The sequence below is a fragment of the Grampus griseus genome (genome assembly GCF_964374135.1).
Source record: "Grampus griseus genome assembly, chromosome: 7".
NCBI classification, from domain to species: Eukaryota; Metazoa; Chordata; class Mammalia; order Artiodactyla; family Delphinidae; genus Grampus; species Grampus griseus.
This window is the reverse complement of record NC_139001.1, coordinates 93134430-93153152: the sequence shown is the minus strand read 5'-3', so window position 1 is coordinate 93153152 and position 18723 is coordinate 93134430. Positions and strand designations below refer to the sequence as shown.

Genomic DNA, 18723 nt, shown 5'->3' with positions numbered 1-18723 from the left:
ATATAACTATATATATAACTATATATAATATATATATAACTATATATAATATATATATAACTATATTTTTATATAATATATATATAAAAATAAATATATATTTATATAATATATATTATATAAAAATATAGTTATATAATTATAACTATATTATATAGTTATAATTATATAACTATATATATAAATATATAATATATATATTATATATATATAATATATAAATATATTATATATTATATATAATATATAATATATATAATATATAAATATATTATATATATAATATATAATATATATAATATATAATATATAACTATATAATATAAATAATAATAATATAGTATTAAATTAAATAATTAATTTAATACTAATATTAATAATATAAATATATTTATACTTATATATATAAGTATAAATACTTATATTTTAATACTATAACCATATAGTTATACTCAGTATTTAGTAATTGTATAAATAAATTAGAAAGTTTATAAATGCTACCAGTGAAGACAAAAACCCATTTGGAAGGGATGGGAAGATTGGGAGATAAAAGGATTTCATAATCTGAAAGTGCATTTGCAATATTAAGTCCACTGTCTCCATTTTGGTGTTTTTTCTCTCAGTCTTTCAAGCATATATATTTTATATCAAGTAATTATATTTTAACTTAGAAACAGTTAATAAAATTCAATATCCATTTTTTCCCCTTTTGCTAATAGACTTCACAACCATCAGTAAGTGCACTTTTACCATGACATCTCAGAGAACATTTTGGTCCCTAACTCTAGAACAGTCATGAACAGACACCTCACCATGGATGCCATCTGGGCCCTCATCTACCTCCATCTGGGCATCTTCGTCTTGATCTAGATTGACATCAGGTGTTTCTACACGGATGATTGATTTATTCAGTAACCTGAAAGCTTCCTTCACATGTTTAGGCTGGACCTAAGCCAATCAAGATGAAGTAAATCAGTAAGCCAGTCTTTTTGATACAACAAACAGACTTTCTCCATATGAAATTACAGTGGCATTTTGGTTTTCTCACATTCTCCCTCTACACAACATAAAATATGAGAGAACACCATAAATTCACCAGAATGGTTAAAAGGACCAACAATATTGAGAATGTAGACAACTTTCATTCACTGCTGCTGGGAATATAAATTGTTACAACCATTATGGAAAACTGATTTTCAGGCTTTACTAAACTGCACACACCTACAATCTATGACCCAATGATTCCACTCCTAGATACACACCAAACAGAAATGTAGGTATAAATACATCAGATGAACTAAAAGACCTGCACATCCCATAAGAACCCAAATTGGAACTATCCAAATGTCCATTAATAGAAGAATGAGCCAATCACTGTGATAACATTCACTGATAGTTACGTGTATTTAACCACAACTGGGAGGGGAAAAAAGGTTGAAAACAACCTAACTAACCATCAGGAAAAGTATGGTTAGAATACTATATAACCATAAAGAAAAAAAAAAAAGGTTATCCTCAGAGAACAGTAGCAGTGACTGTAAACAAACTGAAAGGGTAGCTCTTAGAGATGCTAGTAAGGAATGTTCAACTTCCTGATCTGGGTATAGATTACATAGATACGTTCATTGAAAGTTAACAGAACTGTACACTTGTGATTTGTGCACTCTCTGTACGTATGTTTTGCCTCAAAAAAAAAAGCCTACTTAGAAGAAAAATTACAAGTCTATTTGGGGGCAGGGGGAGACTGCTTTAAGTCTTTGTATGAATAATCAACAGTCTCTCTAAATCTACTCCCTTCCTAATGAGCTGAGCCCTATAACAATAGATAAACCCAGCAGAGCAGCCTTTTTTTTTTTTCCTTTAAATACATTACCACCTGCAATGAAACTTTAAGCCATTTGAGAACAGTCAATATCAAGACATATCCTAGTAAACTTACTGGTCTACAAAAATAAGAGAGAATACTTTGGAAAGAGAAAAATATCAAACTACTTATGGAGGAAAAATTAATAATCAAGGGCTGGCCTCAGATTTTCGCAAAGAACAACTGATGTCAGGATACAGTAGAAAAATTTCTAAGAAAAGAAAATATGAGCCAGAGGTTGGATGTCATTCAGGTAAAGACTACAAATAACCCTGCTGAACATAACACTCAGGGAATATTATTCCCATGAACTCATCTTTTTCATCAAACCCTTGAAAAAAGGCCAATTTTCAATCAGTGAAGTGATAAGTTAGAAATCGTAACAAATTTATCTCCAATGATCATGCCTTGCACACATTTAGCTACAAAACTAAGACTTAAACAAACGTGGGAATCAAGAGTGACAGAACAAAATGTAAATGGTATATGTCCTGAAGATAGAGGGGTACAGGGAGACCCAAGAGATGGGAGTAAATTTGCTGATAGCCCCCAAAATGAGCGGAAGACGTAAATAAACATTTCTCCAAAGACATATAGATGGCCAAGACGCATATGAAAAGATGCTCAACATCACTAACTACTAGAGAAATGCAAATCAAAACTACAATGAGGTATCACCTCACACCAGTCAGAATGGCCATCACCAAAAAATCTACAAACAATTAGTGCTGGAGAGGGTGTGGAGAAAAGGGAACCCTCTTGCACTGTTGGTAGGAATGTAAATTGATACAGCCACTGTGGAGAAAGGTATGGAGGTTCATTAAAAAAACTAAAAATAGAATTACCATATGACCCAGCAATTCCACTACTGGGCATATACCCAGAGAAAACCATTAATTCAAAACGACATATGCACCCCAATATTCATTGCAGCACTATTTACAATAGCCAGGTCATGGAAGCAACCTAAATGCCTATCAACAGATGAATGGTTAAAGAAGATGTGGTATATATATATACAATGGAATATTACTCAGCCATAAAAAGGACAGAAATTGGGTCATTTGTAGAGGCGTGGATGGACCTAGAGACTGTCATACAAAATGAAGTAAGTCAGAAAGAGAAAAACAAATGTCATATATGAACACATATACATGGAATCTAGAAAAATTGTACAGATCAAACTTTTTGCAAGGCAGAAAGACAGAGAACAAACGTATGGACACCAAGGAGGGAAAGGGGAGGTGGGATGAATTGGGAGATTGCAATTGACATATACATACACTAATATGTATAAAATAGATAACTAATGAGAATCTGCTGTATAGCACAGGGAACTCCACTTTGCTGTACAGTAGAAACTAACACAACATTGTAAGACAACTATATCCCAATTAAAAAAAAATTTTGCTGATTGCCTCTCACCTGTAACAGATGATAAATCAAGCCATGGATAAGCATATCTGACTGTGCAAAGGTAAACAGTAAAATATTATTTACTAAAATCAGGTGGTTGGGAGGGAAGGGAAGAAGAAAGAAGATGAAACATGCTAATTTTATCACTTCATAGTAGAGAACCAATAGAGAACTAAGGGTACAATATAAAGTTATAATAATAAAAGTAACCACTAAAATAACTTTCTGAATCTCAGAACTACACATACAAGCAAAAGCAAAGTGACCACAAAATGAAAAATCATGTCAACTATAAAAAGAAAACAAAAACGAAAACCCAAATAAACCTATCTCTCATACCAATAAATGTAAATGGGTTTAACTTACATGCTAAATAAATTTTCTTTGCATCACAAAACAAAATCCGACTCTATGCTGTATATGTATATAAGACACACTTAAACTTACTCAGAAATGCCGAAAAATAGTAAAAAGTTAGGCAAAGGTATACCTGTATACCTAACAAAGAAAGCAAGGTGGAGTTCAGGCCAAAAGGCATAAATGAGACAAAGTTAGAGGGTACAAATCTCAATGAAAATATATGTATCAGTTAAGAGAACAACAATATCAGTAAAATAGAATTTACAGGAGAAAAAAGGATAAATACAAAGAGACAATAACTATGTTGGTAGAGAAATAAAACCTATTCATAGGAGACTTTTCTTTTAATTAATTAATTAATTTTTGGCTGCACTGGGTCTTCATTGCTATGTGCAGGCTCTAGTTGCAGCGAGTGGGGGCTACTCTTCATTGCGGCGCCCAGGCTTCTCCTTGCGGTGGCTTCTCTTGTTGCGGAGCACGGCCTCTAGGCACGTGGGCTTCAGTAGTTGTGGCTCACGGGCTCTAGAGCGCAGGCTCAGTAGCTGTAGCTCACGGGCTTAGTTGTTCCACAGCATGTGGGATCTTCCCAGACCAGGGCTTGATCCCTTGTCCCATGCGCATTGGCAGGCGGATTCTCAACCTCTGCACCACCAGTGAAGTCCCCATAGGAGACTTTTAACTTTCAATCTAGAGAAGATACAGTAGACCAAAAAACCCCACAAAAAAATAGAAGACCTATGTAACATAATAAGGTAACCTCCCCCTTCACAGATATATAAAATTATATACACTGTAAACAGAGACTAGGCCTTCCATTGAAGTGCTCATGGAACACTTATGGAAATAGGCTCTGGGCTACAAAGCATCCAAAAAACCAAATTCCAAAAAACCAAAAAACTAAATGAGAAACATAGACATCATTTTCTAATCACAATGCAGTAAAATTAAAACAAGCAACCAAAAAAACATTCTAACTGGATATTATTCTAACTGGATATTATTAAACTCTGAAACAACTCTTGGTAGTGGATACTTTTCTAGGAAAATGTAGCTTACCAAAACTGACCCAAGAAGAGATAGAAAATCTAAACAAGACTGACTTCCATGGCAGAAATTAAGAACGATGCACCCAAATTGTATACACTAGACCCAGAGAGTTTTACTTGAGAATTCATATCAGTAAAATAGCAGATAATTTTAATGCAATAGAAAACCATTCTAGAACAGAGAAAAAAGGGGAAAACTTTCAAAAATGTAAATGAAATAACCACGATAATAAAACAGACTGCAAAAACAAATGGAATCAATGTTTTTTATGAGTACTGCTTTAAAAATTCTAAATAACAGCAAACAGAAGCCAAATGCATTAAAAAAAAGTGGGATTTATTCCAGGAAGGCTTGACATTAGAAAGTCTATTAATTTATTTTTCATTTTAATAGATCCAGGAGAAAAAAAAATCATGATTAACTCTATACACACTAAAAAGACAACTGGCCAAAAAAAAAAAACCTTCTTGATAAAAATATTCAAGACATAATAATAAATGTATAGTTCCTATTGATAAAAACACATCATATCTCAGCCACAGAGCCAATTAGGAACAAGAAAAAAATGTCCAATGTCATAATTATTAGACATTGTATTACAACAGCAAAGGTAAATTAGTGGAAAATATGGGAAAAGATTAAGTTTCTTTTTCAATAAGAATAGAAAGAAAAACATATGCCATTTATCATTTGCAAATAAGAACAAAAATCTGGAAAATCAACAGACTCAACTGAAAAACTACTACAAACAAAAGGCATCAGAATAGTACAAAACTAGCATACAGAAATCAATAGTTCATATATACACGCAACAACCAGTTAAAATATAAAATGAAAAAAGTCTACCTTCAATACCCACAAAAATAACAAAATATCAAGAAATAAATTCAACAAGAAACATGCAAAAATCATATGAACTTTAAAACCTATTGAGTGAAACAAAAGACATATGTGGAAAAATCTAGAAACAATAAATGCTGGAGAGGGTGTGAAGAAAAGGGAACACTCCTACACTGCTGCTGGGAATGTGAATTGGTACAGCCACTATGGAGAACGGTATGGAGGTTCCTTAAAAAACTACAAATACAACTACCATATGACCCAGCAATCCCACTACTGGGCATATACCCTGAGAAAACCATAATTAAAAAAGAGTCACATACCAAAATTTTCATTGCAGCTCTATTTGCAATAGCCCGGAGATGGAAACAAACTAAGTGCCCATCATCGGATGAATGGATAAAGATGTGGCACATATATATAATGGAATATTACTCAGCCATAAAAAGAAACGAAACTGAGCTATTTGTAATGAGGTGGATAGTCCTAGAGTCTGTCATACAGAGTGAAGTCAGAAAGAGAAAGACAAATACCGTATGCTAACACATATATATGGAATTTAAGGGAAAAAAATGTCATGAAGAACCTAGGGGTAAGACAGGAATAAAGACACAGACCTACTGGAGAACGGACTTGAGGATATGGGGAGGGGGAAGAGTGAGCTGTGACAAAGCGAGAGAGAGGCATGGACATATATACACTACCAAACATAAGGTAGATAGCTAGTGGGAAGCAGCCGCATAGCACAGGGACATCAGCTCGGTGCTTTGTGACCGCCTGGAGGGGTGGGATAGGGAGGGTGGGAGGGAGGGGGACGCAGGAGGGAAGAGATATGGGAACATGTGTATATGTATGGCTGATTCACTTTGTTGTGAAGCGGAAACTAACACACCATTGTGAAGCAACTGTACCCCAATAAAGATGTTAAAAAAAAAAAAAAGACATAAGTGGAAAGATAATGAGGTCTCTGGTACTCAGAACTGTTAACGAATGTTTGCATTTGTCATTCTAGACACCTGAAAGGAAGGCACTGTTTTAACCTCTTGAACTTAGGCATGGCCGTGTTAATTCCTCTGACCAATGAAATGTGACCAGCAGTGTCATGTCATTTCTAGATAGAAGGTTAAGAAATGGCATATGATTCACCTTGTCTTTTCTGTCTTCTGTGATCATGGAAGTGTATGTCAAGAAAGAACCTTTACATCAGCCTGAATTTCTGAGCGATGTGAAGCGCAGAGCCTCTGGCTAACATAAATGAACATGAAGCATGAGCAAAAAAATGTAATTGTTTCTGTTTTAAACAGCTGAGATTTTTATAGTGGCATAATCTAGATTCTAACTGCTATTATGCTTTCTTAGAAAAAATCATCATAAAGAAGTCAATTCTCCATATTAACATATAAATTTAACATGTTCTCAATATCAATAATTTTTTGGGGGGTATACTATTTTTATTTTATTCATATTTAAATTTCACCTCAAATACTGAGCTCAAGTATATGCTGGCCCTATGTTCAGATTTTTGAAATAAAGATAAATGGACAGATAGCTTTAAGGGTGAATGTATTTCATATTTCACAATATATTCAACAATTAGGGAAAATCTAGGGGGTGGTATAATTATATACCTTTATACATTTAGTAGCACAAGTACAGGGAAAAGCCATGCAACTGGAGGAAAAACCCATTTCAGGGCTGAACAGAGAGGTCCTTGAATGCCAACAGAATCTCCCCTTGACTTCAGACAAACCAAGGAGTCTGTCAGTATACAAAAAACACTGAATTCAGGAGCAATAGGATAGGTATTAAGGAATTGGTTCTTGCCAATCAGGATTATGTGGGCCAGTCTGAAGTGAGCAGAGGTGGCTGGAGGCTGGAAATGTTGTAGCTCAAGTTCAGAATCTATAGATTAGAACAGCAGTCTAGAGACAGAATGGTTAGTGCTTTGTTCAAAAATTCCTGGGTTTTCCAAACAAGTTCCTAGGATGCTTTCCTCAAACAGTGAATATCACTCATCAATAAAAACCAAAACAAAACAAAGCCAGCTGGCTATTAAGTTCACAACAGCCAAAAGAGAACAATGCAGTGGAACATGCATTGGAAAAAAAGTGCAACAATGCAGTGGAACAAAAGAGAACATTTAAAATATTGTGGTACTAATGCAAGAGGAGGCTAAGACAGCATAGGAACAGAATTCAGGAAAGAGATCCTAACAAACACAAGAATATATAATAAAAGCATACCAAACCAGTGTGGAAAAGACGGATTGTTCAGTAAGTGGTGTTGGAACAACTAGGAAACTAGCTGAAAAAGAATCAACTGATTTACACCTCACATCTTACAGAACGATAAATACCAAATGTTTGAATGATTTAAATACAAACAATGAAACCATCTAAATGCTTGAGGAAATCCTGAGAAAATTCTTTTATAATCTTAGAGTGGGGGAGGCCTTCTAATAAAACAAAGTAAAAAGTGAACAAAGAATATGATCATAAAAGGAAGTAGAAATGGCTCTTAAATATATGCAAAAACACTCAATTTTATTCAGGAACTGCATCTGTGTATATATATATGCATATATGTATATTTATTTTATATCATATGCATTTACTACCTATTGAAAAACCAAAAAAAGGAAAGAAAAATCTGTTAGAAATTCTCCAAGACACATCAGTTCTATGAAATTCATTTTAAGAAACATTACAATGAAGAAAAAAAAAAAGGTACAAATGTTAGTATGGTTTTTAAGAATTCCTCTCCATCATGGCCTATTCTTTCTCTACAGATTCCACTATATTCCTCCCAATACCCTTCACTCTAAACTTTCCACCTTCACTCTAAAAATTCCTACCAAAATTCTATACACCCTTCAGTGATCCAGTTTAAATGTTGGCATCTCCCCAAACCCTCCACCTTTGTTATGAAATAATTCATTGATCTCTGTACTCTTTGCTGATGACACTCCATCTAATATCGCCTCTCATATTTCACATGCTTAATTAAACATATGTCTTGCTCCCACCAAACTATCAGCAATGGAAGACAGGGGCTCTTTTATTCATCTCCTAACTTACAAAGATGTCCACTAAATGTCAGGAGAATCAAAGAATAACAAGTAAGACAGTGTGAAAGTATTTTGTAAACAGTAAAGTACCACATCAGAGAATTTGAAAAATTAGACAAAAGGAAAAAAGCCAAAAAATGAAATCTATGAGATAGAAATGGTGAATGAAGTAAGAACAGTGGTTACTTCTGGGGAAGGAAGGGTGCAAGGGAACTTTTTAGGATGATGTAAACCTTCTTTGTTATAAGCTGAGTGGCCACAAGGGTGTACGTAAAAAGTCAAAGCTGTACATTTTTCTCTATGTGAATTATACCTCAATCATACTATTAAGAAAAATAGCCAAACTCCTTCCTCAAACAAAATCTTACACTGTCTAAAATATAAAGCTAGATAAAAGCAGGGCTTGTTTGCTTGAAGCAGAGATGAGGGCATCCTTCCACTCTGCCCCCCATTTACTCCCTAAATACCCACTGACATGTACCTGTAGAACCCAGGGCTCAAAGAACAATTTAATATACACATGTTATACAAAGGAGAATTCCTTTATTAGGAGACTGGAGGCTACATTATCATATCTGTATCCCCTCCCACAGGCCTAGCACATTGTAGGATTTAAACAAATTTTCCTTGAATGAATGGCATTAATCTTGAACTCACCTCTATATGTATGTACTCTATAATCTATGTCATGATTATCTCATTATCATTAATCTAACTACTACATTCAAAAAATGGTTGACAGCAACATTCTTCAAGGGGAAAACCCCAGGGTCAGGGGTCATGTATCCTATGAGCACTCAATAGTCATATAAAAATAAATCTGCAGCTAATGCTAGTATGTCTTATACCAAACATAAAAACAGCTTGTAAGCCAACAAATCAATTTCTCTTTCCCATTATGTTAGAGTGACTTTGATACCTCATCACAGCAGTGCATCCGAGCCATTGCTTCAGAGAGACGGATCATGCTCTCAAGCTGTCGCACTGTAATCCTCCATGAAGACTTGGTTACTCCAGAACCATCCCTCTGGCGGAGGCGTTTATACTGTTCCACAATGAAGTCCTCCGACTCTTTAGAAATCTGTTCCAGAATATCAGTGAAGTCAGAGCATTTCTACTTAATGGGAGCAGCTTTAAACATTAAGTTTAAGAGCCTTCCAGGTGAAGATACTCTGGGGGAACTAAGAAGGTCAAAACTTTGAAACCAATGACAAGAAATTAATACTGAAATGCCTTTCAAAAGAAACTAATACAAAGGAGGACTATGAATTCCATGTACTAATTTTATGAATAGGAAGACAGTAGAGTTAGTATTTAAGCAAATGACCATTTCTAAACAATGTATACTTTTATACCCAACATGCGAAAGCTCATTAAACAGATTACTGCTCAGGCTATTCTTGAGGCTCAGTTAATTAACTTATGCAGTCTTTGGGAAAAAGAAAAGTCAATATATATAATACTGCCCCCTATCAGTGGCTTCACGTTCTGTGGTTTCAGTTACCTGTGGTCACCTGAAGTCTGAAAATATTAAACAGAAAATCCCAGAGATAAACAATTTATAAGTTTTAAATTGTGCACCATTCTGAGAAGTGTGATGAAATTTTATGCTGTCCAATGTCCCATCTGGGACAAGAATCATCCCTTTATCCAGTGTATCCACACTGTATATGTTACCTGCTTATTAGTCACTTAGTAGCCATTTTGGTTATCAGATCAACTGTTAGGGTAACATAGTGCTTGTGTTCAAGTAACCCTTATTTTACTTAATAATGGCCTCAAAGTGCAAGAGTAGTAATGCTGGCAATTCAGATATTCTCTTATTGTGCCTAACTTATAAACTGAACTTTATCACAGGTATGTACGTATAGGAAAAAACATCGTACATATAGGGCTTGGTACTATCTGTGGTTTCTGGCATCCACTGGGGGTCTTGCAACATATCCCCTACTGTATATATACCTTATTATTAATTAAATAATAACAACAAAATGAGGCATTCTAAAGAATACTGTTTTTCAGAGCAAGGAACTAAGCATATTAAGGAAGCATACCAAAGTCAAGAGGGACCAGCGTAGTCATGGAGAATAAATGCCTCTGCAAACAAAAGTGCTTTACCCTTCCCTTGGGACAGTGAGAGTCAATCCCAATATTAAGTGAAGGTGATAGATAATTAAAATCTAAGCATAACTCCCAAAAGTCAAGCCAGAAAGAGTGTAAAAACCTCAACCAGAATCAAACAATTTTTTTTTTGTACTCTACTTTAGGAAAATGTCAAAAAAAATGCATTATGGAGGTTTATCTTAAAAATAAATGTCCAAGTGAGCACCCTGGATCCTGTATTGTAAAAGTTACTCATGTTCATTACAATAACCTAGAGGAATACAAGCTTCCCTCAGAGATAGATTTGAGAGCATTCAGTAGACTACTGATTTAAACACATGCAGTTTTAAGATTCTTAGGAATAATGGTTGAAATAAAAGGATATCCTACATTATTTGGTTATTCAAAACTGTTCACCCATAAAAATCTTTTTATTATACCTAAAAAGTTAAAGAAATTGAACTTTTCAGACTTTTAAAAAATTCCCTTTCTCAAGTCTCTCTGAGGAAACAAACTGTTCTCAAAAAAAACCAAAAACAAACCAGAAAACCCAAACCAAAATCAAACCAACCAACTAACCAACCAAATGACCTTAAACACCCAAACAAGTCAGGTTCAGTTAATTTCCATACAACGCTTTTGTTTAAATGCCACTTTCATATACTTATTATGCCCAATTACAGTACAAAAGGGCAGGTTACCTTGGGCTTAAACTGTCTTGCAAAAAGAAGATACCTCCTGATATCATCAAGGGAATACACACGATCAATTGATTCTTCAATTCTTGAATGCAAGTCTACTATTCGCCTGGCGATAGCATAGTCTGTAACCTAATTCAAAATAAGAAAGTCATTTTAATCAGTTATAGTAATATCCACTCCAGACTATCCCAGGCATTAAGAAATTTTTTATAGCTAACAACAATAGCTCTAATATGCCACCATAAGATGTATTAATGGGTTCAAGTTTCTGATGAAAATTTAGTACCACATCCAAAATCAAAAGTTTAAATGTATACCTTTGCCCTACTCTAAGACTATTCCTGAAGGAATTTACTGACTTTAATATGGCAGAAATAAGATTTCTAGGGCCCTAAGTGTGTCTAGAAGCATTAATTCATGCAACCCTCACAAAAAATTTACTAGGTAGATAATTATTACCCCCATTTTACAGATGAATAAATTGAGGCCTGGAAAGATTAAGTAACTTGTCCACACAGTTAGTAATAGAGCAAGGATATGAAGAGTCTAGTTTCAGAGTCCATCCTCCTAGCCACTACATTACGTTGCCGCTTATGAACATACGAATGATGATCATCACAGAACCGTTATTAACATTGAAAAAAATAAAATCACACTAAAAATATGCAATACTCTCAAATAGTACAGAAAAAAAAAGTAGAGATACACAGCAAATGGTAAAGCAAACAGGGCAAAAAGTTAATGTGAACTGAATAAAGGGTATATGAGTATTATATGCACTATTATATTTCCTGCAACTTTTCTGTAAGTTTGAAATTATTTCTAATTAAAAAGCTAAAAAACTAATTTAGTAAATTATATATAGACAGAAATATATGAAAATCAGACAATGCCCAACAATGGGGAGGAGGGGACTGGGTTAAACATTTATATAGATTTGTGAAGGAAAAGAACCAAACCCAAACATAAAAAACGAAAACCCTCTAAACATTCACATTAATGGGAGGCAAATTTTATCTAGATGAATTTAAAATTTTGCCGTAAGCAAGAGGTATGCATTGTACCTAATGTACTGTAGGACCTCCATGCTCAGCAATTAAAAGTACAGTACAACATGACCTTCTACAGAAGGTCATTTTGTACTTCTGTGCACATCTGAGATGTGCAATGTTGTTAAATATTTAAGTCTAAGTATAAATAACTCTAATACTGACATGTTAGAATGTAAGTAAATCTGCAGTTTTTTAAAAAAAATTTCTTTTATTTATTTATTTATTTATTTATGGCTGCATAGGGTCTTTTTTGCTGCGCGCAGGTTTTCTCTAGTTGCAGCGAGAGGGGGTTACTCTTCATTGAGGTGGCTTCTCTTGTTGTGGACCATGGGCTCTAGGTGTGCGGGCCTCACTAGTTGTGGCTCACGGGCTCTAGAGCAGAGGCTCAGTAGTTACGGCGCACGGGCTTAGTTGCTCCGCAGCATGTGGGATCTTCCCAGACCAGGGCTCAAACCCGTGTCCCCTGCATTGGCAGGCAGATTCTTAACAACTGTGCCACCAAGGAAGTCCCTAAATCTGCAATTTTATATTCAATCTTAACATTCTTACACAATTAGGAAAAAAAATGTGACACATGCAATAATTTGATAGGAAGACAGAGGAAGACAAATGACTCAATTTGAAAAAAAAAAGAAAAAGAAAAATTTGTTTGGAACCCCAATTCTTTTCAACCTTAATGAAAGAACAAAAACAAAAATCTAATAAAAATCATGGGCTTCCCTGGTGGCGCAGTGGCTGAGAATCCGCCTGCCGAAGCAAGGGACACGGGTTCGTGCCCCGGTCTGGGAGGATCCCACATGCCATGGAGTGGCTGGGCCCGTGAGCCATGGCCGCTGAGCCTGCGCGTCCAGAGCCTGTGCTCCGCAACGGGAGAGGCCACAATAGTGAGAGGCCCGTGTACCGCAAAAAAAAAAAAAAAACCTCTTAAAGAGTATGGTTGGGAATTAACTGAAATACTGTTTTTTTGAGAATTAAAAAACAGTAACAAGGGGACTTCCCTGGTGGTCCAGTGGTTAAGAATCTGCCTTCCAATGCAGGGGACGCGGGTTTGATCCCTGGTCAGGGAACTAAGATCCCACATGCCGTGGAGCAACTCAGCCTGCGCGCCACAACTACTGAGCTCGCATGCCACCACTACTGAGCTTGTGTGCCTCAATTAGAGATCCTGAGTGCCACAAACTACAGAGCCCACATGCCCTGGAGCCTGTGCACCAAAACTAGAGAAGAGAAAACCTGCATGCCACACTAGAGAGAAGCCTGTGCAACACAACAAAAGATCCCGCGTGCCGCAACTAAGACCCAGTGCAGCCATAAATAAATAAGTAAATAAGTAATAAATCTTTAAAAAAAACAAAACAAAAACAGCAACAAAACCAAAAAACTTGATATTCAACACAATTAAGCAGAACAAGCAATTCAAGTGATTTTCAGTTGCTTAATAAACCCCTGTCCAATCCTGTGCCACTCTGAGAGAAATGAAAGGTCAGTGACAACACATGCACCAGTTCTTCAGGAGTACATCCTCCAGGCTTGTCTCACTCAATTACTCAAACTGGAAATAATAAAGGAAGCTCAGAGCGATAGCTCATAGTTACCTCATTACATTCATCCACAAGTATAAAGAAGAGATCAAATCGGGACATGATAGGAGCTGATAAGTTTATATTCTGTTTCAATGATTTTGATCTGTCATAGTGTCCACTGATTGGGTTTGCTGCTGCCAAAATGGATGTCCTGGCATTTAGAGTAGCCTGACCACAAAAGGAAAAATCGTGACAGGTTTAAAAAGACAACTGTAATGGCATATGACAAAATGCTCAACCTCATTCATAATGAACTAAATGCAAACCAAAAGAATAAGATATCATCTTTCACCCAGTGAATCATCAAAATTAAAGTCTGATAATATATAGCAACAGGTACTCCCATATGATGTTGATGGTATGATGTGCACACCCTTTAAGCCAGCAATTTCTTACTAAGAATTTATCTTGCAGCTAGGTACAGGAAGATATGTACAAGGATGTTTACAATATTGTTTGTAATACTAAAGGCTGGAAATGACCTGAATGTCACTCTTCTTTATAAGAGTCTAATGAGCCAAACTGGGGTATGTACAATTGAAAATCATGGAGTAATAAAAAGACAAGTGGATCTAATATATACTGGTATAGAAAGATTACCAAAATAAAATTATGAAGTTAAATGAACAAGGAACAAAACTGTATGTGTATTATGCTTATTTATGATAAAATATTCCTAAAAGGGACATAAACTCAGCAGATACTTCTGAGAATCTATTGGTGCTAGGAGTTGGAGGGGAAGATTTTTTTTTAACTTACGGTTTAAAGTATTGCTTACATTTTTCTTAACTATTTGAATGTATTACTTTTATTTTTAAAGTTTGATTTCTCTCTAATGCTAGTTACAATATTGTACTTATTATTTTCATTTAAATAATCCATCGACTTGATTAATAATCCTCAAGGCTGTGTTTTCCGTTTCAGTAAACTGCATTTCATGTTGAAGTAATGCATTTTATCCAAGTGATCGTCTAGAGCCACATTAATCTACAAGGCTAAGGCAAGATGCAATGGAACAGAAGTGGACACACGTACCTTCACTCCTGCTTTAGTGATGGAGATGGTCTGCTGTTCCATAGCTTCGTGAATAGCAACTTGATCCCGCACCTCCATCTTATCAAATTCATCAATACAACACACACCCTGTAACCAAACAAACCTAGCATAAGAAACTGCCTTTCAGATGTCAAACGGCAAGGAAACTCAAAGTTTGCTACCACAGAGACCTTTCAGTTCTTTTAAACAACTAAGATAGGTAAGTAAGCAATCCTAACTCCCTCTACTAGAATAAGATAGTACAATAGTTCCCAGAGCTCGAGGGAACCATACTCTTTTGACTCATTTTAAACCAAGAGTGAAACTAAAAACATGCAGTTACTTACTGCACTTTTATTCAACATCAAAACCTTGTATAAATCTCAGGGTCAAAATATTCTGCTACCTCAGTGTTGACTTTAGGCTGGGAAAGTGAAGGATGGAGTTGGAACATAATGTTTGTAAGTATATATAGCTACAATTTACACGCATTCACAGAGCTAACTGATCTATGACAAATACATGCAAAATGCAATAGATATACTCATAGATGTGTCACAGTCTAGAAAGGAAAACTGCTGAGAAGTACTAGTCACAGCAAACACACAAGCTCAGGGCAAGTAATACGTTCTAGAGAAGTTCAGAAAGTGCTAATTAATGATGACAATCCCAATTTCTAGATTAATAAAACCATGAATTATTTATTAAAAGTACTTATTAAAAAGAGGACATCTCCTTAATAGGAACGTATAGGCCTTTATTGATGGGGATGGGGATATTCTGATTTCTTTATATCCAAGAGGGTAAAACGTTCTTACATTATCAGCCAGCATCAAAGCTCCAGCCTCAATGACAAACTCATGAGATTCTTCATCTCTCACAACAGCTGCTGTTAAGCCAGCAGCACTGGATGCTTTGCCACTGGTATAGACAGCTCTGGGACTGAATTCCTCCACGTGCCTGTTCAAGGTTATCATATTCATTAATATATGACTACAAAGCAACCTTTTCAGGATTATCAGCTGGTTATGGCTTATGTCAAGTAAGAATTTAAATTTCTAAAAGAACATTTGAAAGAGGCATTAAGAAAAAAAGCAATTCATAAAGACACATGCCATAGACCAAAGAGAAAGCCTTTTCTCCTTTGGTCTTTTAAATAGGTCAAATCCATTCCTGTTAAAGGAAGATGAAGTTCATACATGGCAAAAACAATAATAAACAGTTCAGCAAAAATGATCTATTAGAAGGCCGTGCACTTAAAATGAAAACAAACAAAAAACAAAACAAAACAAACAACTACAACGAAAAAAAGAAAAGAAAACAAAACAAGATGGGACATTTATTCCAAAAAGGCAAGGCTGGTTTAACATCTAAGAATCAATAACATGCCATATTAAAAAATGATAAGAACCACCTTAACAGATGCAGAAAAAGCATGTCAAAAAATCTAACGGCCATCATGATAAAAACTCAACTAACTAGAAGAGACTTTCCCTCAATCTGGTAAAGGGCATCTATGAAAACCCACAGCTAACATCATACGTAATGGTAAAAGGCTGAATGCTTTCCCCCTAAGAGCAGGAACAAGACTTAGGGGTCTGCTCTTGCCACTTCTATTCAACATTATACTGAAAGGTTCAGCCAGGGCAACTAGGCAAGAAAAAGTCACCCAGATTTGAAAGAAACAACAACTATCACCATTTGCAGTTAACATGATCTTGTCGACAGAAAATCCTATGAAATCCACTATAACAGTTAGAACTAATAAGTCAGTTCTTGCGATGCTGCAAGATAAAAGATCAGTAATTGTATTTCTACACACTTGCAATAAACAACCCAAAAATTTAACTAAGAAAACAGTTCCATTTACAATAGCATCAAAAAGAATAAAATACTTAGAAATAAGTTTAATAAAAGAAGAGCAAGCTTATACCCTGAAAACTACAAAACATTATTGAAAAATTAAAGAAGACCAAGATATCCCATGTTAATGGATCAAAAGACTTAATATTGTTAAAAAGCAAACATAATCGTGTACAATACTGTTCAGAGGCAACACTGCAGTACATCTTTCTGTGGTGGTGGTGGGAGAGGTGGGAGGCAGGGGCAGAGGAAATGAGAAAAAAAGAGAATTCTCTTAACACAGGACTATTACCTTCAAATCTAGAACTCAGTCCCTGATATACTTGAAGGAAATAGTATTTAATTATAAAACTTCAACTAAAAATGTTTCAGCTTCTAGAACATTTCCATGTTAAAAATTTCCCAGACAAATAAAGGAAAGGCAGCTTGATATAGTATGAAGAGCACATCCTTGGCAGTCAAAATGCTAAGTTCTAATATTCATGGCTTAGAGGCACTTGTCAGCTCTATGCAGTTAGGCAAATTACTGAGGCTCAGAGAAGTTTTGATTGCCTCCCTAAAAGAAGAGAATAATATTACATGCCTGTCTGGATGCTGGTAGGATAAGACATCACACACACACACACACACACACACACACACACACACACACACACACACACACACACACACACACACACACACACACACACACACACACACACACACACACACACACACACACACACACACACACACACCACCCCCCCCCCCCAAGAACACAGCAAGTGCTCAAAAACTGGTTGCTCTTATCTTGACCTCTAAGTTTCTTAAAAGTTTGAAAGTAAGCAAGTGTTTTATTATAGCTTTTAAAAATAAGCAAAAATTGCTAAAGTACTACTCATACTGATAGGTTTAGCATAAAATGTCTCATCTTTTTCACACTGTTTTTGGAAAGAGTGTCCTCTTTAAGAACCTTAAGGATGTTTGTATTCTTAATCTCAGCAATCCTATGCCTAGGAATTTACCCAAAGGAAAATAATAAAATAAAAACTTATACACATTATGATGTTCACTGTATTTGACTATTAAAATAAATTACTGTTATATTGTCTAATATCAGGCTAGGGGAATGATTTTGTAAGTTATACCAACAAAAAACAACAATCATGAACATAAAGAAACATGGAAAAATATTTAGGGTAAATTAAAATTATGCATGCTGTGACTTACAACCATGAGAATATATATTCATATATTCAAAGACTTTTACACAAAGATTAAAAAAATTCTATGTGGGACTGGAATTACAGACAATTTTTCCCTATTCCCCAAAATTGTAAAATGTTCTTACATTCTACTTAACAAATTAAGGTGTACTTAACCTAAGAGAGTTATATATTCAACAGTCATAATTTATACTCCTGCTCCGGTAAGGGCACACTGACTGCATTCTTGGTAGCACAGAAAGCCTGGAACTACGCATATTGTTTTCTCTGCTGTACTATCTCAGGCAAACACTTACTTGAGAAACTGGCTCTTAGCTGTACTTGGGTCACCAACAATGCAAACATTTATGTCCCCTCGAAGAGAGGTTCCTTCCCCTGTTGTCTTTGGAACACCACCAAAGAGCATCAGCAAGATACCCCGTTTTACTTCGTCATTGCCTGAAATGAAAATCCAAGGTATTTTTCAACATGAGGTTAAACAATTTCACAGGAAACTACAAAGGCATATTTACCAACGAAAAGAACAGAGACCGCTGAAGAAAAGCTAAGACTAGAGTAAAAATATGTGGTTCTTGTCCTGTGAA

At 35.4% G+C, this 18723-nt stretch overlaps 1 protein-coding gene across 1 annotated transcript in view; it reads right to left on the bottom strand.

Moving 5' to 3' along the window:
- The window catches only part of MCM6 (minichromosome maintenance complex component 6), a 46032-nt gene that overhangs the window by 7280 nt on the left and 20029 nt on the right, over positions 1–18723 (bottom strand). The window contains exons 8-14 of the mRNA XM_082658396.1: positions 18436–18577; positions 15887–16028; positions 15069–15176; positions 14046–14201; positions 11399–11527; positions 9514–9675; positions 813–948 (exon numbers count right to left, since the gene is read on the bottom strand). Coding sequence (XP_082514522.1) covers positions 813–948; positions 9514–9675; positions 11399–11527; positions 14046–14201; positions 15069–15176; positions 15887–16028; positions 18436–18577 — 975 coding nt within the window. The remainder of the gene's footprint in view (positions 1–812; positions 949–9513; positions 9676–11398; positions 11528–14045; positions 14202–15068; positions 15177–15886; positions 16029–18435; positions 18578–18723) is intronic.